This window comes from Pristis pectinata, chromosome 6, assembly GCF_009764475.1.
Source record: "Pristis pectinata isolate sPriPec2 chromosome 6, sPriPec2.1.pri, whole genome shotgun sequence".
Taxonomy (NCBI): domain Eukaryota; kingdom Metazoa; phylum Chordata; class Chondrichthyes; order Rhinopristiformes; family Pristidae; genus Pristis; species Pristis pectinata.
Genome location: NC_067410.1, coordinates 14,821,303 through 14,845,312, shown reverse-complemented (window position 1 = coordinate 14,845,312; position 24,010 = coordinate 14,821,303). Strand labels below are relative to the sequence as shown.

At 39.7% G+C, this 24,010-nt stretch overlaps 1 protein-coding gene across 1 annotated transcript in view; it reads left to right on the top strand.

Moving 5' to 3' along the window:
• Positions 1–4,888, top strand: part of LOC127571315 (interleukin-17 receptor C-like) — a 43,002-nt gene extending 38,114 nt beyond the window's left edge. Inside the window, exon 13 of the mRNA XM_052017588.1 lies at positions 4,841–4,888. Within this exon, the coding sequence (XP_051873548.1) occupies positions 4,841–4,888 (48 nt within the window). The remainder of the gene's footprint in view (positions 1–4,840) is intronic.
• Positions 4,889–24,010: the final 19,122 nt, after the last annotated feature.

Sequence of the window (24,010 nt, the reverse complement as noted above, 5' to 3'; positions counted from 1 at the left end):
CTAAAGAAACTGCTTCTTCTGTCCTTCCTCTAATCTTAAACCCTAAAACTGAAGTCACCTTGTAGTTGCAGATTCCTGAAGTTGAATGTCTCCCTTTTGTATGATCAGAATTGAGCAGTGCGGAAGGCACAGGGTACCACTGGAGTGTGCAGTTTGATCGTAGCCTGAATTGGGCAAAGACTTCAGTATTTCATTGATGCTATTAATTATTCTTTGGAACAGATTAGACAGATGAGCCCCAGTCCTGATGGGATTTATCTCAGGATGCTGAGGGAAGTTCAAGTTTATTGTTGTCATAGGCATACATACATACACAGGATATAAATGCCATGAAAATTAGCTTTTTTCAGCAGCAGCACAGTACATTACAAGACAAAGACAAACATGAGTCAACGTAAACTTAAATTAACATAAATTATGCGTAATTTACACGAATTCAAAATAAACAAAACAAATGACACTGGTGCAAGATTGAGAGAGCAAAAAATATATAGTCCAAGGTACTGTTAGGTTTTTCAGGTCAGTTGATGGCAGTCAGAAGTAGTAAGAGATGAGATTGCTGGGGTTCTGAAGGAGATTTTTGCATCTTCATTAGCTGTGGGCGAGGTGCCAGAAGAATGGAGGATAGTTATTGTTGTGCTCTTATTCAGAAAGGACAATAGGGATAATTCTGGAAACTACAGGCCAGTGGTAGGGAAGTTGTTGGAGAAGATTCTGAGGGAAAGGATTTATGGTCACCTGGAAAGGCTAGGATTAATTAGGAGGAGTCAGCATGGTTTTGTGCAGAGGAGGTGACATCTCACAAATTTGATTGTTTTTTGATGAAGTAATTAAGAAATTTGATGAAGGCAGAGCAGTAGACATGGCTTACATGGACTTCAGTCAGGTTTTTGACAAAGTCCTGCTTGGTAGGCTGGTCTAGAAGGTTAAGGCGCAGGGTATCCCACGTGTGTTGGGAAAACTGGATCAAAAATTGGCTTGGTGAGAGGAGGCAGAGGGTAGTGATGGATGGGTGTTCTTCTGACCAAAAGTCTTTAACAAGTGGTGTACTGCAGGGGCTAGTGCTGGGACATTTGTTGTTTGTAATATATATAAATGATATGAATGTAAGTGATGTAGTCAGTAAATTTACAGATGACACAGAAGTTGGTGGAGTCATAGATAGTGAAGAATGTTGTCTAAGGATATAGCAGGATGTAGATTAGCTACAAAGTTGGGCAGAGTGGTTGCAGATGGAACTTAATCCAGGCAAGTGTGAGGTATGGCACTCTGGGGATTCAAATTCTGATAGGACATGTAGAGTAAATGGAAGGGCCCTTAGAAACATTGATGTACAGAGAGACCTTGGGGTGCAAGTCCATTGCTTGCTGAAAATGGGGACACAGATGGATAGGGTAGTAAAGAAGGTATTTGGTATGCTTGCCTGCATAGGCCAAGGCATTAAGTTTAAAAACTGGGATGTCATGTTGCAGCTGTACAAAACATTTGAAATATTGTGTACAGCTCTGGTTGCCACACTGCAGGAAGGATGTGGTAGCAATAGGGAGAGTGAAGAAGAGCTTCAGGAGGATGTTGCCTGGAATGGGGGCTGTAGTTATAAGGAGAGAGTGGATAGACTGGGTTTATTCTCACTGGAACTTGGGAGGCTGAGGGGTGACCTTTAGAGACGTTTATAAAATTATGAAGGGCATAGATAGGATAGAGAGTCAGAATCCCTTTTCCAGGACTGGGGAGACTAGAACTCTGAGGGCTAGGCTTTTCACAGGTGGTTATCTGGGATGAGCTTTTGTCATTTAGATAGGTACTTTAGATAGGAAAGGCATATAGGGATATGGGGCTAATGTAGGCAAATTGGATTAGCACAGATAGACACCATGGTTGGCATGGACAAGGTGAGCCAAGAGGGCCCATTTCTGTGCTGTACAATTCTATGATTTAACACAATAGAATCAGCAAAGATGTCAAGGCTGTATCAACTTTATCCTTAGTTATTTCAACATTATTCATGAAGCACAAAAATTGTCCCCTTTTGATTCCTTTACATGGCATTTGTGTTTGCATTACATTTTGGTTCCATTGCATTGAATATTTACATTGCAAATTAAGTGGATTTGGCATGGTGGTGTAGCGGTTAGCGTAACGCTTTACAGTGCTGGTGACCCGGGTTCGATTCTGGCTGCTTCTGTAAGGAGTTTGTATGTTCTCCCTGTGTCTGCGTGCGTTTCCTCCAGGTGCTCCGGTTTCCTCCCACATTCCAAAGACGTACAGGTTAGGAGCTGTGGGCATGCTATGTTGGTGATGGAAGCATGGCAACATTTGTGGGCTGCCCCCAGCACATTCTCAGTAACGCAAAGGATGTGTGTTTCAATGTACATGTGACTAATAAAGCTATCTTATCTCTAAGTGCATTGACTAGGTGAATTAACACTATAATAACTCTTGCAAAATATATGGAAGTGTAAATATTACCTGGAAGCTAATATAAACAAAGAAGTGCAATGCTCCTTTATCCAAATAGTCCTCTTGGTACAAATACTCCAAAGGGAAACCAAGAACAGCCTTTATCAATACACAAAAAGTTCTGATGAAGGGTCTCGGCCCGAAACATCGACTGTTTATTTCCCTCCATGGATACTGCTTGACCTGCTGAGTTCCTCCAGCACTTCTTGTGTATTGCTCCAGATTCCAGCATCTGCAGAATTTTTTGTGTCACAGCCTTTATCGAGGCTCTTCAAGGGAAGCTGAGGAGTGAGGTACAGGAACACTGATAAGGAACACAAATGGAAAGGAAAATATGAGTACAACTGAAGAGATCACAGAAGATAAACTTGAACACATAGACTCTGCTCCTGCTTTAGCTGATTTGCTCCTGAAACCTTTAAACATGCATTTGTTATTCCTAGACTTGACTGTTCCAGTGCTCTCCTGACCAACCTCCTAATGTCCACTCTTCATAAACATGAGGACATCAAAACATCTGCCAGCCATACCATAGCTCACACCGCATCTTCTTCACTCCTCTGCTCTCTGATCCATATTTACCCTCCAATCCAGCAATGCCTATTGGTTAAAATTCTTATCCTTACTTTCCAATCCTTCCATAGCTGCCCCATTCCCTCTTTTTGTCTTTAGCCCTACGATGCACTGAGATCGTTGCTCTCATCCAATTCTGGCTTTTTATGCACTCTTCATTTCAATCAGTCCACCATTGGTAGCTATTGCTGTAGTTGCCACAATACCAAGCTCTGAAATTCCCATTATAAATATCCATCTCTTTATCTCTCTTTTCCCCATTTAAGACATCCTTAAAAACTACCACTCTGACCAAGCTCTTGATGACCATAACTCCTTACTGGAACTTGGGAGGTTTCAATTTTATTTGCTCACAGGATAGATCAGTTACAGATACTGGCAGAGAAGTGGCAGATGGAGTTTAATCTGAGCAGGTGTGAGGCATATGGCATGCTTGCATTCATTGGTCGGGTCATTGAGTATGAGAGTGAAGAAGTCATGTTGCAGCTATATAACATTTTGGGTAAGCCACACTTGGAGTATTGTGTGCAATTCTGATTGCCCCATTTTAGGAGCCTTTGGAAAGGTTGCAGACGAGGTTTACCAAGGATGCTGCTTGGATTAGAGTGTATGAGCTATAAGAAGAGGTTGGACAAACTTGGATTGTTTTCTCTGGAGTGCCAGAGGCTGAGGGGGGACCTGATAGAAGTTTATAAAATTATGAGAGGTGTAGATAGGTTAGATGGTCAGAATCTTTATCCCAGATATAGATCCCCTTGTAATAACCTTTCAACTTAGAGGAATGGAGTTGACAACATAATATTGCTCTGTTTCTACTGAGAAATTTTAGTCCAGTTTTTTTTCTGTTTGTTTTTTCTGAATTTTGTTTTAGTTTGGTTTGATGTACGGTTTATAAATTTTCTTATTGTTTTGGGGATTTTTTTCTTTCTTTTATATTTTATAATAAATCTTTTTCTTTCTTTTATATTATATTCATTCACTAAGAGATCGTTGGATCTACAGATTTTTTTATGACTATCCATGCCATGATTGTTCTTCCGATCTCTTTGTATTACATGTACAAACATTGATGTTATATATTAATCTGTATTAATTTGAAAACTAATAAAAAGATTGAAAAAGAAAAGAATCTTTATCCCAGGGTAGAAATGTCAAATACTAGAGGTATGCATTTAAGGTGAGAGAGGGAAAGTTTAAAGGAGATGTGTCGGGCAAGTTCTTTTACACAGAGATTGGTAGTGCCAGGGGTAGTGGTGGAAGCAGATACAACAGTGACATTTAAGAGGCTGTTGGATAGACACATGAATATGGAATGGAGGTACATGGAGCATATACAGGCAGGAGAGATTTAGTTTAATTCGGCATTGTGTTTGGTGCAAACGTCTTGAGCCAAAGGACCTATTCCTGTGTACTATGTTCTTTCTTGAGAAGTGCCTTGGGAAGTTGTCTTACAAGATTAAAAGGGAATATAAATATATTTTTTGTTTGGTAGTGAATATGCTTTTATAGAAGATGTACCATATTACCTTCGTAATTGTGTATTATTTAATTTTAAGTAGTAGTACAAGTTACTCCTATGAACCAGTGTTTGTTTATCCTATTGGTTGCCATAGAAAGAAGAATAAAATGCAACAGGATGTACCTGATCTTTGAATGCTCAAGGGACATTGTAAATAAGTAGGGAAACTAAATAGTTCATGGGAAGTTAGAGAGACCAGTAACAATGAAGTAATTTTTGGCAAATATCTTGTTTTTAAATTACGTTTGTTTTTTTTTGCCCTTCTAAAATTGTTTTATTTTTACTTAGATTATCTCTGGGGAGCACGTCAATCTAGTTGCCCTTCGATGGTGGTGAGTATCGGTAGTCTTTCATCATGGAACACTGTGTTTCTGACTGCACATTAAAGGTTACAATTTACAACTGAAGATGTTGGCAGAGATTTTAAGTGTACTGCCTTGATGGTACTGAACCGTTTGAGACTCAAAGCAGTGAACTAATTTGTGCTCTCTGTTTCTCTTTAGATCTTTGAACTTCCAGTTTGACTTTCCTTCAGCTCTGTTTTAATTATTTTAAAATCACTTTTTAAATCATTCACTCTTCCTTTCTGGATTTTGTTATCATGCTTTGGTTGTTTTCATCACTCTTTACTTTCTGTTAATACCCATTTCTTGATTTTTTTTTCAAGCTTGTGCTTGATTTTTATTTTATTTACATTCATTTTGCTTGTTAATTTGCAGTTTCAATATTGTCCTTTATTTGAAAATCACTGGAGTTTGATTCTCCCTGCTGGCTATTGAGGGAAACTGAGGAGTGAGGGAGAGGAACTCCAGAAAAGTATGCAAATAGAAAGGGAAGGATACGATAATGTAGCCGAAGAGAGTACAGAAGATAAACTTGAACATGTAGATGGCATTGATAGGGAAGAGTGCTGGTAGGGGTGATCAGAGAGAGAGAGAGTACCAGAGAAAATACAAGGTGATGGTCCGACCTAAGATGAGGGCAGAGGAGGACAAATGGAGAAAGGAGAGCATGTGCAGCGGAGAGAAGTGGTCCGGAGAATGCAAACAATGGTGGAAGTAGGTAGAAGAGTATAAAAGAGGTAAGCAGACAAAGCTAAACTGCAGGTAGACAGAGAGATTGTATGGAGAAAAGATGGAGGAAGAAAGTACTGGGAAAGTTGGACATTTTGGTAGAGTGCTGACTGGCTGCCATTGGTATTGAGCTGCAGTGTATATAGACTTGCAGAGTGGTCCTTCCCTGAGCATGGTGCATTTTGTGTAGAGTTGTTTAAGCAAGGTGTCACTCATCAGGAAATGGGGATTTTGTTGCAAGCCATTTACACCAATTAGATCACGGAATAATTGAAACCTATATTAAATTCAGTCCAGTGTGACATGCACAGCTGTGTGCAAGGGGATTTCATGCATATTCTGGCCTCTCCCATGTATTTGTTGGTACTGGTGTTATTGGTTGTATGGAGAGTGTCACTTGGTTTACATTGAAGAATATGATTCTGTAGACTTCTTATGAAAATGCTCTCTCTGTTGGGAAGTCCTCCCATTATGACCTATGCAGCCAATGCCTGACTGCTTCACTCAGCTGGGAGGCGAGTGAGCTCATTCCCCTAAAATCTGCGTTCCTTCCACTCTTCTTGCTCCCACTGCTCCAGACACCCATGGGCTCTGTCTCCTGCTTTTCCTTCTCTGATGCTGGCTGTAGAATCCAGAACTCAACAAAGTCATGTGCTTGGTATGGACTGTGTGTGCCCCTGGAATGATGCAGGCAGCGAAACTTCATCTTCAGCAGACCTAAGGCATTTTCCACTATGATCCTGGTACTTTGATGCCTCCTGCATCTGTGCTCAACTACTGTAGTTGGAGACTGATGTATGTAGTTAAGTGATAGCCCTTGACAGAAGAGAGACTGCAGATGCTGGAAATCTGGAGCAACACACTCAGTGCTGGAGGAACTCCGCAGGTCAGGCAGTATCTATGGAGGGAAATGAACAGTCGATGTTTTGGGCCAAGATCCTTCATCAGGACTAGATGTTTGTTAAATACAAGTAAAATAACAAGGCACAGAAGTTATGGTTACTTTATTTGCTGGTGAAACAATGATGGGTAGGAAAGTAAGTTGTGAAGGAGAAATAAAGAGGCTACACAGGGATATGAATAGGTTGTGAGTGGGCAAAGATCTGGCAAATGACACATAATATGGGAAAATATGAACATAGAACAGTGCAGCACAGTATGGGCCCTTCGGCCCACAATGTTGTGCCGACTTATATAAACCCTATCCCCATTCAATCTATCCCCCTCTCTACTTCACCTCCCATAACCCTCTGTTTTTCTTTCCTCCATGTGCCTATCTAATAGCCTCTTAAATGACCCTGTCATATCAGCCCCTACCACCACCCCCGGCTATGCATTCTGGGCACCCACCACTGTGTACAAAACAAAAACCTACCTCTGACATCTCCCCTGAACTTTCGTTCATACACCTCAAATGGGTAACCTCAAGTATTGGCCATTGCCACCATGGGGAAAAGATGCTGGCTGTCCAATCTGTCCATGCCTCTCATAATCTTTTATACCTCTATCAAACCTCCTCTCATCCTCCGTTGCTCCAAAGAGAAAAGCCTTAACTCCCTCAACCTTTTTTCATAAGACATGCTCTCCAACCCAGCTAGCATCCTTGTAAATCTCCTCTGCACCCTCTCCAAAACTTCCACATGCTTCCTATAATGTGGTGACCAGAACTGAACACAATTTTCCAAGTATGGTCTAACCAGAGTCTTATAGAGTGGCAACATTACTTCTTGGTTCTTGCACACAATCCCCTGGCTAATGAAGGCCAGCACACCATACGCCCATGAACTACGCCCATACCATGAAATTGCCCATTTTGGCAAAAAAAACAAAGCATGGTGTCTTAATGGTGCAATGATCTTGGTGTCCTAGTGCATGAGTCACAACAGGTAGGGATAGTAAGTAATTGCTAACGCTACAGTGTGTTATAATTTATTGTTCAGGGAAATGAATACAAAAGTAGGTTTTTTTCAGTCCTGTAGGGCATTGTTGAGACCACATCTAGAGTACTGCGTATATTATTGGTTTCCTTAAGGGATTTTAAAGCATCGGAAGCAGTTCAGAGCTAGTTTACTGGACTGATAAGTGGAATGGGTAGGCTGTCTGACCAATATTTCCTTTTAAGACTCTGTTTTATCTGTTGAAGTTCAGATGAGTGAGAGGGAATTGAATTGAAATATATAAGATTCTGAGAGGTCCTGACTGGGTAAACATGGAGAGGATATTTCCTCTTGTGTGAGAATTTAGTACTAGGGGGTCACTGCTTAAAAATAATAAGTCAGTCAATTAAGATAGAGATGAAGTGAGATATTTTAGAGAGCATAGAGGAATTCAGCATGGATGGAGCCCGCCCCTCCATGTACCTATCCAAATGCTTCTTAAATGATACTATTGTACCTGCCTCAACCACTTCCTCCGGCAGCTCGTTCCATATACTCACTACCCTCTGCTATCATCCACCTTATCTATGCCCCTCGTGATTTTATAAACCTCTATAAGATCACCCCTCATTCTCCTATGCTCCAAGGAATAAAGACTTAGCCTGACCAACCTCTCCCTATAACTCAGGCCCTCTAGTCCTGGCAACATCCTCATAAATCTCTTCTGCACTATTTCAGTTTAACCATGCCTTTCCTATAACAGGGTGACCAAAACTGTACACAGTACTCCAAGTGCGGCCTCACCAATGACGTATACAACTGCAACATAATGCCATAACTCCTATACTCAGTGCCTTGACTGATGAAGGCCAGAGTGCTAAATGCCTTTTACACCACCCTGTCTACCTGTGACGCTGCTTTCAATGAACTATGCACTTGTATTCCTAGATCCCTCTGTTCCATTATACTCCCTAGTGCCCTGCCATTCATAGTACAAGTCCTACACTGGTTCTGATTTTCTAAAATGCATCACCTCACACTTATCTGTATTGAAATACACTTGCCACTCCTCAGCCCACTTCTCTAACTGATCAAGATCCCCTGTAACCTTCTTCACTATCAACACCTCCTAACTTCATGTATTCCACAAACTTACTGATCAAGCCTTGTGCATTCACATCCAAATCATATATATAAGTAACAAATAACAAGGATCCCAACACTGACCCCTGTGGCACACCACTAAGTCACCGGCCTCCGTTCCGAGAAACAACCTTCAACCACCACCCTCTGCTTCCTACCTCCAAGCCAATTTTGAATCCACCTAACTAGTTCTCCCTGGATTCCATGGGACCAAACCTTCCAGACCAGCCTGCCATATAGGACCTTGTCGAAGGCTTTGCTAAAGTCCAAATAGACAACATCCACTGCCCTACCCTCATCTACCTTTTTGGTTACCTCTTCAAAGAAAAAAAACTCTAAAAGGTTTGTCAAGCAAGATTTTCCATGCACAAAGCCATGCTGACTCCTCCTAATTAGACTCTGTCGATCCAAATGCTGGTAGATCCTGTCCTTCAGAATTCCCTCCAGTAACTTCCCCACTACTGACATCAGGCTGACTGGCCTGTAGTTCCATGGCTTGTCCATGCTACCTCTCTTAAACAATGGAAGAACATTAGCCACCTTCCAGTTTTCAGGAACTTCACCAGTGGCTAACTAAATTTTCTTTGGTCATGTATATTTGGAACTTTCTTCTTCAAAGGGCAGTGGAATTGGTATCTTTGAATAATTTTAAGGCAGAGTAGATAGATACTTGATAAGCAAGTGTGGGGGTGGGGGAGGAATGGAATTGCACCCTCACCCCACCCCTCATATGTATACAAAGTGCAGATACTGTAATTGCTCCTGATGTGTTGTGGTAGCAGTCCACTAATTCCTGGTGGTTTATATTGGGTTCTCTTTTGTTTTGATATTGTGCAATTAAGAAATGGGGAACTACAGAAACCTCCACCACAGTTTATAACTTCTTTATGCTGAGGTGGCAGTAGCATAAGGGTGTCTGTAAAGGAGCCATGTAATAACGAGAGTGGAGCAGAGGCCTACTCCTAGGGTCAGTACCTGTCACAAAACAGTGATTGCTATATGTTTGTGCACAGTTAGATCTGATTTTTGTTAAAAACCTGATTGTTTTCAGATATCTCACCCCTGTGGAGAGTGGAGTTAAAAAAGAAGCAGAGCATTGTTACTGTGAAAATACTTCATGAAATAAATCAAATGAACTTTTCGATCTGTATTATGGAAGGAAACAAATGTGAGCATTTCCTGCAGAAGATACAGCAGGTAAGCTAAATTTGTAATAGGCAGTCCTGACCATAAGCTGTTAAGCCAACCACTGTTTGATTGAGTTTGGTTGAGTCTGACTTTGTAAAACCAAAGGTATCAGCAAAGATCAGGCAGTGGTTACATTATAAGAAATAGAACAAATTGTGTAGGCCTAAGGCAGTTATCAAAGGCTGGAGGGTTAGATTGTTGGAAGCTTCTTGGTCATTAGGCAGCCAGTACAAGATACAGGAGCCTGAGGGCACATGCCACCAGGCTCAATGACAGCTTATATCCTGCTGTGATAAGACTATTGAACGGTTCCCTTATACGATGAGATGGACTCTTGACCTCACAATCTACCTTGTTGTGACTTTGCACCTTATTGTCTACCTGCACTGCACTTCATCTGTAGCTGTGACACTTTACTCTGTACTCTTATTGTTTTTACATGTACTACCTCAACGCACTCTACTAGCTCAATGTAACTGCACTGTGTAATGAATTGACCTGTATGACCGGTATGCAAGACAAGTCACTGTACCTTGGTACAAGTGACAATAATAAACCAATACCAATGGGGCTTGCATTTCAGCAATCCAGCATTGTTACCAAGGAGTAAACAGGCACAGGCTGTCATAAACTTGTATTTTACCCTCAGAGGGCACACCAATTAAGAATATTTGCCAGAATGAATAACACCCAACCAAAGTCAATAAATTTGTGTGATAACTCATAAGTAATTGTTCTTATCTGGTGTCTTGCACTATGTTGGGGGATTGTGCCATCATTTGTTCAAGAATGCTAATAAGATTATTGAAACAATGTGCTGTGTAGAAAGCCAGATTCTTAGTCACTGGGATCATGAGAAAATGTATTTTTGATTCATATAGTTCTTTCCCTATTGGTGGGAAAATGTTTTTAACAGACAACAATCTGTGTCTAAATTTCTGTTTTAAAACAGAGCTGAGTTTAGTCATTTTTTACATAGGTCTTGCTGAGATCCATAGTACAGAAAATGCTGAGAATTTGGCATTAAATTGGTATTTGCATTCAGCTAGGGCATATTGATAGCAAGTGAAAGAAGAATAACATTGTTTGAAGTGGGATTGGACCATAATACCAAGCAAATCAAGGAATGTGTCAACCTGACAGTGCTTTATTCTAGAGGGTCATGAAGCTGGTGGTGCTAGTAGATACCTAAAGTGGAAAAGTGATTTCAATTCCTTTTGAATAAAAACTTAATTTTCTTAAATTTTAAAAGAAGTGATCAATCATGAGCTCTTTGATGTATAAATAATTTGTTAGTTTTTAAGTATCATTTGCCCTTGTGGCTCTTGTTAATCACATTTCCCTTTCACGTTTAATAAAGCTTAACCAACGGATGAAGCAAATAGACCTGAGTTCACAAGATTGCCTTCAGGTTAGTGCCTTTGCTCATCTGAAATTTTCTTAAACCTTACCTGAAACATGCTAAAGGTGATATGAGGGTGCATGATAAATGAATTATATAGACATGGGAAGATCCTTTGAATTGATTCACTGACTTGTAGATAATCTCTTCAATTTGAAAAAAAGTCCCAAATATAAATGGTTTGCTTGTGCTCAGAAACAGTGATTATGATGCACAAGTCCTTTGTTAACAATATGGTGAGAGATTTATTTTTAGTTCCTCTTTCCAGTAATTGTTAGATCCATATTTTCCTGGAACAGTTTAAAGGGCTGGACGTGCAGGACTCTTGCAATAACAAATGCTGTTGAAGCTATATGTTCTCTTGTTTGTGAATCTTATCAAGTTTGATATTCTCTCCTATCAAGCCTCTACTGTTGTTTTGTATTATGCTATTTTCTTTGTGCATTTCAGTTGGCAGATATTAGAGAAGGTAATTCTCATCATTTTACAAAACTCAGTTACACCACTGAAAATAAAAAAAAAATAGATGCTGGAAATCTGAAACAAACACAGAGAATGCTGGAAAATCTCAGCAGGTCAGGCAGCATCTGTAGAGAAACAGTCAATATTTCAGGTCTGCAACCATTTGCCAGTGGAACAGCTGTTAGGGCTGCTGCCTCAGAGCTCCAGTGATCCGGGTTCAATTCTGTCTGGAGTTTGCACGTTCTTCATGAAACTGTATGGGTTTCGTCCTGGTTCTCTGGTTCCTTCCTACATCCAAAGATGTTGTGGTTGGTAGATTACTTGGTCACTGTAAATTGCCACTAGTGCGTAGAGCTCGATGAGGAATTGATGGGAATGAGGAGAGAGTTAATTTGGTTGGGGTAGGATTAATGTAAATATGGGTGCTTGATGGTCAGCACAGACCTCGAAGGCCGAAGGGCCTGTTTCATGCTGTATCTCTCTGATTCTATGAGACTCTGTTTGGAGTATCTAATTTCTGGAGTGGGATTTGAATCCATGATCCATTGACTCAGATGAGAATGCTACCACTGAGCCAAGACAAATGAGAATAAACCACTGAATTTTCTAGAATGCTCTGTTAGATGTTCTGCTGCAAATTTCAGTGGTGCCTAAGGCTTCTTAAATAGAAAATGTGCCAACTAGGACAGAGGCTGTGAGGAAAAGAGGGTCACTGGTTGTGAACCTTATTGGACTTGGGGTGGAGCTAGCAATCAGGTAAGTATTTGAGGTGAAAGTGGATGAGGGGCAGGGATAGTATTAGTACAGTGACCATGCAGTGGCTGAGTGCGTGGAGAAATCGCTGAGTTAGGGTAGCGGAGGATGGGAAGACTGTGAAGGACTAGCCTCGGCCAGTCTGAGTGGGCTGAGATGCTCAGTAGGTGGGGGATTGGAGCTCACTGGGCCAATTGGAGTGATAAGAGGAGATTAGAAAGTCAGGGATGGGTGGACCTCAGGTGATTAGGGCAGTGATTGGTGGATGTTAGGACCTGGACCAATAAGCGTGTCAGAGACAGAACAATGGGCAAAGGTTGTGTCAGGGCCTGGGCTGATTGGGGACATAGGCTGGATATTGGTAGGTGGGGTGGGGGGGGCAGTGGGGAAGCAAGAAATTGGTGTTTTGCCACCTTAGCTGATTGGCGTTTTAGGGTATGGATTGGTGGGGTCAGGGAGCAGTACAGGTACCATTGGAGGTAGATTGGAGAGCTGGTACCATTGGAGGTAGACTAGAGAGCTGAAGAATAAAAGATTAATATGGGACTTAGTGGAGGCCCAGTCTGATGATGCATGGATTGCTTCAAAACAAGTATCGTACAAGGTCTAACGTGACATTTGTCAGGCTGAAAAACACATCAGATGTACAAGTACAAATCACCTTGGAAAATATCCAGTCTAATTTCCAGTGTGAAGTGCAGTTGTTGTTGTAACATTTCCCTACATAGTAAGCACATTTTCAACTCTCTCGCTATCCTTTGAAACTTAAGAATCTGATTTAAATGATAGTGCTAAAGTATTGCTAAATAATAAAGAAAAATATAATCATTTTCCAGATTTAAAAAAATAACCTAAGTTTCCACCAGGGTCAGAAGTCCTGACCTGCTCAGGAAGCAAGAACCTGCTGAGAGGGGCTCTTCCAGTATAGAAAGAATCAGATTTGAGTCACACCTCATCTCTCCTCCGAAAGTACCAGATCACTTTCTGTACTTGCTGTTATCCAAATGAAGTGGCTAATTTTGTGCACAGCCTGATCCCACTTACAGCATGAATGAAAGATCTGGTGGCATTGTTGGAAGCAGATTGGCTTCTGGAGATCTTGCTGCTCTCTTTCAGAAGATGCCAAGGCAGTCCAGGCCTTATTTTAACACCTCTATCAAAAAAGTGTGGTTTGAAAGTCAGTTTGCCAAAACAACTTTTATCAACTCACAGATGCCTAAACCAACCTAGTCTGTATCTTTCAGATATGGCGATCCGATGTGAGGTTCTCACCGCGAACCACTCTGTGTCCCTTTGAGATGTGTAAGTATTGTGTAATTTATTAACAAGATTTTATAGCAAGAAACAGTATGCAAGTTGAGAAATTTTCACTGCTAGCAGCATTGTGCACAATCATTGGTAATTTTTATCTACAACTGCTCCTGTCATGCAGTTCTACACAACTCATTGAACTGGCCGGGTCCCCTGACAATGGTGGTAGAATCAGGTTTATTATCACTGACGTATGCTGTGAAATGTGTTGTTTTGCAGCAGGAGTGAGGGCAATGCTGGCTAGTAGATTAGAAATTATGGTGGAATACCATTCAGCTACTGCCTGGCCACATTGCAAGAATGATGCCCCATTTTAAAATGCTTGATCAGTTCTGAATCTATCCCATTTAGTACAATGATAGTATAAGATGGTAACCATCAAGGACATCAGCATCTATGACAGATATGTTGGTGAGGATAAGTAAGTTTCTCCCTAATAATGGTTCTTTCACCATCTTTGCAGACCCAATCTGGCGTCAGTGTTCTTTGAGACTCGGCCAGCTTAATCAGTTGTGCTGCTACAGAGCCACTCAGTTACATCTCCCAACCAGAATGTACTTAGTACCTTCAGAGGTCCTTCCAAGAGTCTGATATTGAGGAATATTGATTCAACAGCTGATATTAAAATGGAATCCAATAACTTCCCTGAAAGTGGGGTCACAGGTAGACAGGGTGGTGAAGAAGGCTTCTGGCACACTGGCCTTCATCAGTCAGGGCATTGAGTAAAGAAGTTAAGATGTTTTGCAGTTCTACAAGATGTTGGTGAGGCTGCATTTGGAATATTGTGTTCAGTTTTTTTTTGGTCACCCTGCTATAGGAAGAATGCCATTAAGCTGGAAAGAGTGCAGAGGAGATTTTTAAGAATGTTGCCGGGGCTCGAGTGACTGAGTTATGCAGAGAGGTTGAGCAGGTTGGGACTTCTTTTCATTGGATTATAGGAGAATGAGAGGTGATCTTATGGAGGTGTATAAAATCATGAGGGGCATAGATAGGGTGAATGTACCCAATCTTTTTTTCTAGGGTTGGGGAATCAAGAACTTGAGGGCATAGGTTTAAGGTGGGAGGGAAGAGATTTAATAGGAACCTGAGAGGCAACTTTTTCATGCAGATTGTCAGTATTTGGAATGAGCTGCCGGAGGAAGTGGTTGAGGTAGGTACATTAATGACATTTAAAAGGTACTTGGACAAGTACATGAATAGGAAAGGTTTAGAGAGAGATGGGCCAAACATGGGCAAATGGGACTAGCTTAGATGGGAATCTTGATTGGCATGCACCTGTCAGGCCAAAGTGCCTGTTTCCATGCTCTAAGACTCGACAACTCTAACTTGCCTGTCATCAAGGTTAAACTGAATGACCTGTAGTTATTTGATTTATTCCTCCTTCCATTTTTCAACAATGGTATAATGTTGGCAGTCCTTCAATTCCCTGGCATCACTCCTGTGGTCAGAAAGGTTTGACAAATTGTAATCAGTATCTCCACAGTTTCGTTTGTTGTTCCTTTTTAATAGCCTGAGATATATTTCATTTGGACCTGGTAACTTATTTACTCTCAAAGTCGATAATCCTTGCAATACTTCCTCTTTTCCTATGTTTATCCTAGCCAATATAATTTACCACTAATCCACCTCAAACACAACATTAGTATCATTCCCTTCTTCTGTGAAAACAGTCAGAAAATATTCATTAATAACTTTACCACATCCTCAGGATGTCTTTTTGGTCTGTATTGGCCCCTCCCCTTAGTTATTCTTTTGCTTTTTATATAAATATAAAAATTCAATGGATTTTTTGATATTACATCTGTATTTTTTCCACATCTTCTCTTTGCTTTCTTCATTTCCCTTTTAATTTCAGTTCTCCACTTTCTAGAATCTTCCAGGCTTTCTCATCTATTAAGCACCTAAGTTCTGAAGCAAGATCCCAATTAGTGCCATAGCCTACCCTCCATGCACCTTCTTATCTCGCTTGCTGGAAATTTGGTGGTCCCACCCTGTTTCTTTTTGTGTAAATTTTTTACCCTGAACCCTTTAAATTTCCTCCTTAAATGGGTCCCTTTGCTTCAGATTTACCTCGAAACAGCGGTTTCCAGTCTACTTCTGCCAAATCATCTCTCAGTATTGTAAAATTGGCCTTGGCACAATTTAGAACCTTTACTCCTATTTCATTTTTGTCCTTTTCTGTAACTTTACTAAAACCAACTGAATTATGATTATGACCCCCCCCCCCCAACCCTCCACACCTTTTTGAGCTTGCTACTTCCTACAAATGTTCTCCATTTAGAAATTCTGTGCCCTTTATATCTTTCATACTCTGTCTCAGTTAATATCAGGATAACTGAAATCTCCCACCATTATTGCCACTGTACTTTTGCATTTGCCAGAAAGTTGCTTGTAAATTTGCTTTTCCATCTCCCTTGGGACTATTTGGAGAGCTTTAGTACACTGGCAACATTGTCAATACTCTTTTTTTTAGTCCATGCCATATAACTCCATTTGTTGATCTTTTTAACATATCATTCACCTTACAGCTATGATTCTTCCTCTAACCAATACTGTTTTTTTTAATCCCCTCTGTCTGATCTGAAAACTTGTAACCAGGAATGTCAAGTTTCCATTCCTGGTCCTCCACAAACCATATTTCTTTTTAGCAGCTATAATGTTGCACTAAGTGGCCTCGGCTCATTTGGTTTATTCATTACACTCCTTGTATGTAGGTATATGCCATTAAGTAATGTTAAGACTTTGCAGGAGCCCTTCCAGTTGTATTTGCTGCGTCAAGTCAATCTTTCCTGACAGTGGGATTAGATATACCTGACTTTCGATGGATGAGTCAACAATATTTGCCACATATTATGATACTGTTAGAATGAATATTCTAGGTTCACTCTTGACATGTCTGTGGAACATCTCTCCCGCAGATGTTAACTAGGCAGACTGCAGAGTCTGCACATGTTTTTGTTGTCTCTGAATTCAGTGGTGAATGCTCCATTTTATTTTATTCTTGGTTGGCACAATTGAGTGGCTATTTCAAGAGCAGTTTAAATCAACCACATTGTCATGGGTCCAGAGATATATAGGCCAATGCAGATAAAACAGCAGATATCCTTGGGCCTTGTGGGTTTTTATAGCAATTAAGTTGGTTTATTGTCACTATTAATAATTATAGATTTTTATTGCAGATAATTTAATTAACTGAACATAAATTCTCTGGTTCCCATGGTAAGATGAATTATCATGTCCCTGGTTCATTAGTTCAGGCCTCAGATTGTTAGACCTGTTATATAACCATGATGCTGCTGTATCACAGCAGGGTGTTTCCTGGTTTGAAGTAGGGAAGAAGATACTAAATGAGTGATGCAGTAAATAGATTTGGGTGTACTAATTAAGGAAATATGAAGCTATAAACATTTCTGTATCCTTCCAAATTTCTCCTGGCCACCTAATAAGGGAATAATTTCTGCCTCATTTTTTTCCTTTCTGCTGAACTATTGGAGCTGCTGAATGCAGTTTCATCACTTCTGGTAATCCTCTAGAGTCTTATTTTTGAAGACAATGTAAAGAGACTGTTACAACCAAGACTGGTTCTGTTCAAGGTTGTTGCTCACCCTTGTATATTTTGCAACAGTTTTCACCAAATACAAATCCGGGGGAAAAAAGCATAGATTGGAACTGATGCTAAGTTTGTTGCCCTTCCTAATCTCTAATTTCACATAAAGTGGGTATCATGCTTTGTGCCTTCCTGCATCGTATATTCAGGGCTGTTGTAAACTGTACAATTAATTTAAATTTTTTTCCCTAAACCTTTCTGCTTGGGTAGCCACTACATGAAGTTAAATTATTACCACATTGACTTGATAGATTATGTTAATCTTAGTACCTCAAACTGTGTTGCTCACCTATTGTTGGGTTATTCTGTTTATGTTGCAGATACAAGAGTACGATGGACTTCATTAATAGTATTATTTCTAATACCAGCTATAATTGTGATCGCCACACTTATGGTCAATAAAGAGATTCTTAAACGTAAGAGGAGTCTGATATTGAAGACAATATAAATGTTAAACATGTACATCAAATGTGAACTTGGCTCTTTAAATAGGACCTTCTCATGGTCATGGACATGTGAAGGAAAATAAGCACAGAATCTATGACTTTAAAATGGGAATTACATTTTGTCTGTGTACCTTGGAATTTTATCCTCAGTCATTTAACCTTGAAGCACCGTGGATTTTGACTCCCCACATGTGTCTCAGAAGATTGCTTAGTATGTATAAAAGTATTATCTTTGGTTATCACCATTCTGTCATTTCCCCATTGTAAATCAATCAGTTACAAAGGTATTTCTGCAGCTAAACACCTCTAAGATTTAAGTGTCAGGCAATGTTGGATTCAAATCTAGGTCCAGAGGCTTGAACACAAAACATAACCCTAACATTTCAGTGCGCAACTGGGAGGGTTCTGCACAGCTGTAAGTTGAGGTTAAACCAAGACTCCAACTGAACTTCCCAATGGATCTAAATGATACTGTGGCACTATTTCTAAAAGCAGCTAGTGAGATCTGAGGTGTCCTGGCAATATTTAATCCCTCAACGTAACTGGGATTGACTATCTGGTTGCTTAACTTTTATGTTTATGGCACCTACTTCAATGCCAGTTTCCTCCATTACAACTGTAGCTTCGCTGCATAAGTACTTAATTGCACAATGTTTTGGGGTGTGCAGTGGTTATGAAAGATGCCATATGAATGTGAATACTTAGGAACAGGTGGAATGCATGATTAGGTGCACCTTGAAGAGCTGCAAATCTCCATGCCTTTACAAAAGGCATCATTAAAAATCTTTTGCTCAGAGCATCACAGTCAATTGTTAAAACTATAAATATAATATTCTATAATATGTACTTCAAATATGAGAATTAGTAGTTCATAGCAATCAGCCAAAATGAATAAATGCTAGGATTGCTATCCATTTCCTAATCTAAACTCTCATTATATAATGTAAACCAAACAGTAGAGTGAAAATCAGTGCTGTTTGAATATCAGATGAAAGCACCAGAACACACAACAGGACAAACGTGCACAATGTGAGAAAGCAGCTGTAAACAGGCAGTCATGTATTAGAAGAAAAGCAACATGGGAAAAGTTCCTGACCCCATCTTAACATTTTATTGTGCTTTTCCGACCCTATTGTTTACTTGTTTCAGACTACATCTGTTTTTGACCTAATCTTTAGTTTATAGCGTTGGTGTTACATTACTCTTTATCTGTTCCAAATTGGTTCTACATTTGATAAAATAATGGCTCATCTATTTTCTTAGTGGCCCATCTCTATCTAGTTGTTAGTTCAACTACCCTGTACATAGTATTGTTGTCTGTCAACCTCAGTTTCACCAACCACCGGTGGTGGTTGTGAAGATATAAAATGACTTCTCCATCTAACCCAAAATGTCTGTTTCAATTGGTAAATTGGTTTATTATTCTCACATTTACTGAGGTACAGTGGAAAAACTTGTCTTGCATACCGTTCACACAGATCAATTCATTACAACAGTGCATTGAAATAGTACAAGATAAAGCAATAACAGAATGCAGAATAAAGTGTTATCATTACAGAGAAAGTGCAGTGCAGGTAGACAATAAGGTGCAAGGTCATAACGAGGTAGATTGCGAGGTCAAGAGCCCATCTTGTCATATTAGGAAACCGTTCAACAGTCTTATAACAGTGGGACAGAAGCTGGCCTTGAGCCTGGTGGTACATGCTTTCAGGCTTTTGTATCTTCTGCCTGATGGGAGGGGGGGAGAAGAGAGAATGTTCAGGGTGTGAGGGGTCTTTAATTATACTGGCTGCTTTACCGAGGCAGCAAGAAGTGTAGAGTCCATGCAGGGGAGGGTGGTTTCTGTGATATGCTGAGCTGTGTCCACAACCCTCTGCAGTTTCTTGCAGTCCCAGGCAGAGCAGTTGCCACACCAAGCTGTGATGCATCCAGTTAGGATACTTTCTATGGTGCATCGATAAAAGTTGGTGAGGGTCAAAGGGGACTCCTTTCATGCCTGTTATCTTGATCTAGATTCTGTTCTTTTCCTGCAGGTTGCACAAAGGTGATCAAGTGGGATTATAATGCAACAACTACAGGTAAATTTTTATGCTCATAACAATACAGAAGAAGGCCATTTTGCTCATCAGGTCCATGCCAGTTCCCAGGAGAGCAATCCCATTCGACCCATTCTCCAGCTTGTTATTTCCCTGTACCCTGGCAATTTAATGCTCTTCAATTCCCTTTGACTATTTTTGCTATTGGGTTACAGTAGCCAATTAACCTGCCTGAATGTATAAACATTGAAAAAAGCAAAAAAACAATGTATTTCCAAGTAAATTAAAAGCTCCTAGTTTGTTAGAGTATTAGCCATCCCATTTTCCAGCTTCTGCAGAAAATATATATCGTAGTTAGAGTGCATCAAAGTGGGTTTTTTTCCTGGGTTTTTACATCCTCAAGGGGTTTAAAGAAAATTGGAAGATTAGATAAGTCTAATCATACCCAGCAAAGAAACCAGGCAGATTCTTTCACAGGTGCCAACCCAGCAAAATCTGGCTTGATATACAGTCATATATACACACCCAAGTCAAAAATTATTGGAATCATGCTCCAGTGCTTTGTTGAACACACAATCTATGTTATTGAGACCTTAGAGCAAATGTTACATTGGTGAAGCTACTATCTGTTTTCTTAGGTCGATATGAGAAATCCCATGGCACTTTCTGATGAATAGTTCAGAGGTTGCTTGGTACATTGGCAAAAATTACTGGTCACTCATCCAACTTTTTCATGTGAATTCACATGCTGTCATACCAACAGTGGTCACAGTTCCTACAGTGGCTGCACATACAAAGAAATTTTATTAGACTGTGCTCTATGATGTTAAGAGGCACTAAATCATTGCAAATTATTATGTTGAGTGTATTGTAATATTATAACACTTTTTTTCTCTTTCCAGGTTCTCCAAATATGATCCTTCTTCTGTATTCAGTGGATCATAGCCAGTTTGAAAAGCTAGTTAATACTTTTGCAACTGCACTGGTCAATTTAAATGTCACAGTAGTTGTGGACCTATGGAAACGTGCAGAAATGGGCATCCAAGGCCCCCTACCGTGGTTTCACTCCCAAAAAATTAAAATTTCAGAAGAAGGTGGAAAGATCGTCATCCTTTTTTCCAAGGGTGCCAGTATAAAATGTAATGAATGGCTAAATTCCACTGGAGACTCTGAAACCCTACATGACCCATATGATGGATTTATGGCCTCCTTGAACTGTGTGCTTCCTGATATCACCAAAGGGAATGTTTCTGGAAAATATGTTGTAGCATACTTTGAAGATCTGTTGAACAAGACTTACATACCAGAGATATTTAATAAAATGCCCATCTACAGTTTGCCATCACAAATTCCCGAGTTTCTCCAAGAGATTGGATTACCAGCCAAATGTACTTGTGAGCAGAAAAAATATGGCTCTTCATTGATAATTGGCCGATCCCTCAGTGATGTCATTAAGGAGTGTCAGATGTGGGAACAAAGTCACTCAACTGGGTTCCTTGAATGCAAGATGTTAGAGAGGATATCCGAAGGACAATGTGAAAGTAATGCAATGATACATATCCCACTGTTGAAAACTGAAAAACTTTAAATAGTTTGAAGATCCCTTAATGACAAATCTCTGTTACACTGTTCTATCACTTTGATTAAAATCCAGGTTATCGCCCAAGAGTGAAAGATTTTGGCAAAGGGAAATTGTTGTAAAGTATGTTTTACCAAAACAAAACTTTAAATTTATTCTGATGGCACTCCAGTAACTTTGGAATGGATTACCTTTCTTTTCGTAAGGTTACACAGCTTTTGTGTTTTAAACCAGTACTTGATAAACAATACTTTCTGAAGCACTCATCAGTTTGAAAAATGATCATCAAAAACTTAACTCTGATGCAATATTATATGATTTGATACTTTAATGAAGGGACCAACAGACTGAAAGAATTCATTTATTCTTTGGAAAATGAAGATTTATTGTTTGTCTGTCCACTTGGTTTTATAATTAAGTCATCTGTAAATGCACTGGATAATGAAAAACTGCTCACAAAATCTCAGGATGCTTAAGCTAGCATTACAGAAAAAGACTTCAGGAAGACTTTATTCACTCCCAAAAATAATCCAACATGAATAAATGGACCTCTTCGTTCTTTTGCAGGAAAATGAGTACCAAACCCCAGTACCTAGTTGTTTTGTGAGCAAAGTGTTTGTGTGTGTATATATCAGTGTAAATATGTTAAAATATTTTGTATGCAGTATACTTATACCATTAGCTCTTAGATTTCAGTACAAACCAGTCACAGGAACAGGAGATGTTTGAAATGGGAAAACCGTATTCTCCTGTTGGTTGATTTTGATCCACTCTTGGTTCATTTTTCCAGAAACCCATCTATTTGCCTTTTGATCTCATCTAAATTAATAGAGCACAATTAAGCTAAAATTTAATTTGTCAGCAGAACTTCTCTAAAGTGATCTTGTCCAATGATGTTCTGCTGCTTCTCCAGAACTGCTTTGCCTCCTCCTCCATTCTCCTGCCTCCCCCTTGACGCTCGAGAACTGCTGCTGAACTACTACATTGGACCATAACAATATGAAATAGTGGTGGCTGTTCTTTTTTTCACTGACTTACTGTTGTGCTGAAGTAAACTGTTGTAATGTAATCTCAGCTATGAAGTCTTGTATTTCTCAATGGTGGGCAGGAGTGTAAGGATGAGTTCAAGGAGTGTTAGATCAGGGAGGATACGCAGGGATGAAGCAGCAAATGCTGGGAATTGCAGAAAGTCATACAAAGGATTTCCATTCTGCTACTTCACTCACTTCAGTAATCCCTTTAACAGAGAGTTACTGGAACAAGTTTGAACCTATTTTGTTTACCTGTTCTATTAAATTATTTCTTTCTTTCATTCCTTTACACACAAAAAGTGTTCTGTATTCAGTGTAATAAAAGTCTTAAAGTACCAAATAAGCAATTGCTCCAGATTACATTGAGGGAATTTTTCAGTGACTGCAGGTTATCTGAATTCTTGAGTACAAGAATTACAACAACTTGCATTTATGTAGCACTTTAACCTAGTAAAATGAACTACAATCACGTCCTTAAATGGAGCAACTAAAATGATGGCTTCCGACAGACACATTTGGAAGTGCTCAAAGGCTATCATTTGTTCACTCTGAGGTGTTCTTGATGAATGCGTTTTCTTGCATTGTAAATGCAGAAAAATGTCAATTGTGTTACTTGGATAATGTGAAATAAAAATTTTGCAATGGTTGTGCCTCTATTGCTTGTGAGAAATGGTTGCCGTCCTTTCTGCGTTTAACTGTAGGATGACTGTAGTCCTCAGCCTGGGACACCTGTATCTCCACACAATATGCACTTCTTATGCATTTCACAGTAGGGCTAAATAAAGGCTGGATGAGTGTTACACTCCGAGAAGTCTGAGTGATGTGCAAGGGTAGATGAATCTGGGAGATCATAAGGGGTTAAAGCAGTACCTAATTTTAAAAAAGCTAATGCATGCTAGGTTTATGCCAAGCAGTATAGAACATAAAAGTCAATGTGGAATGATAAATTCTTCTATTATGTGCAGTCTTGGGTTTCACATACAGGAATGATATTGAGCAGATTCAAAGTTCTGATTAAGGGTCATTGAGTTGAAATGTTAACTGTTTCTCTTTCCATAGATGTTGCATGGCCTTATGAGTATTTCAGCATCTTCTGTTTTTATTGACCAAGTCTTGCTGGATATTGGCTTGTACTCCTTCATGAGGAATAGTGCATAAACATCATCAAATTACCTCACTTCTGATCCATACAGTGTGTATGGATTTCTCTTAACTTATAATTAAGAGAAATCCATACACATTGGCATTCTGGGGCTAAAATAGTGAAAATCAAAATACTGCAGATGCTGGAAATCTGAAATAAAAACAGTAAATTGGAAACACTCAAAGTTGGGCAGAATCTGTTGAAAGAAAGTGAACATTTCAAGAAATGGGTCACCAGTCTGAAGTGTTCACTGTTACTTGTTTCACAGATGCTGCCTGCTTTACTGAGCATTTTCTGTTTTGTTTTAAGCAGGCAGAAGCTACAAAAGCCTGAGGGCATGAACCACCACACTTCTATCGCACTGTTATTAGACTCTTGAACAAACTTCTCATACACTAAAGGATGA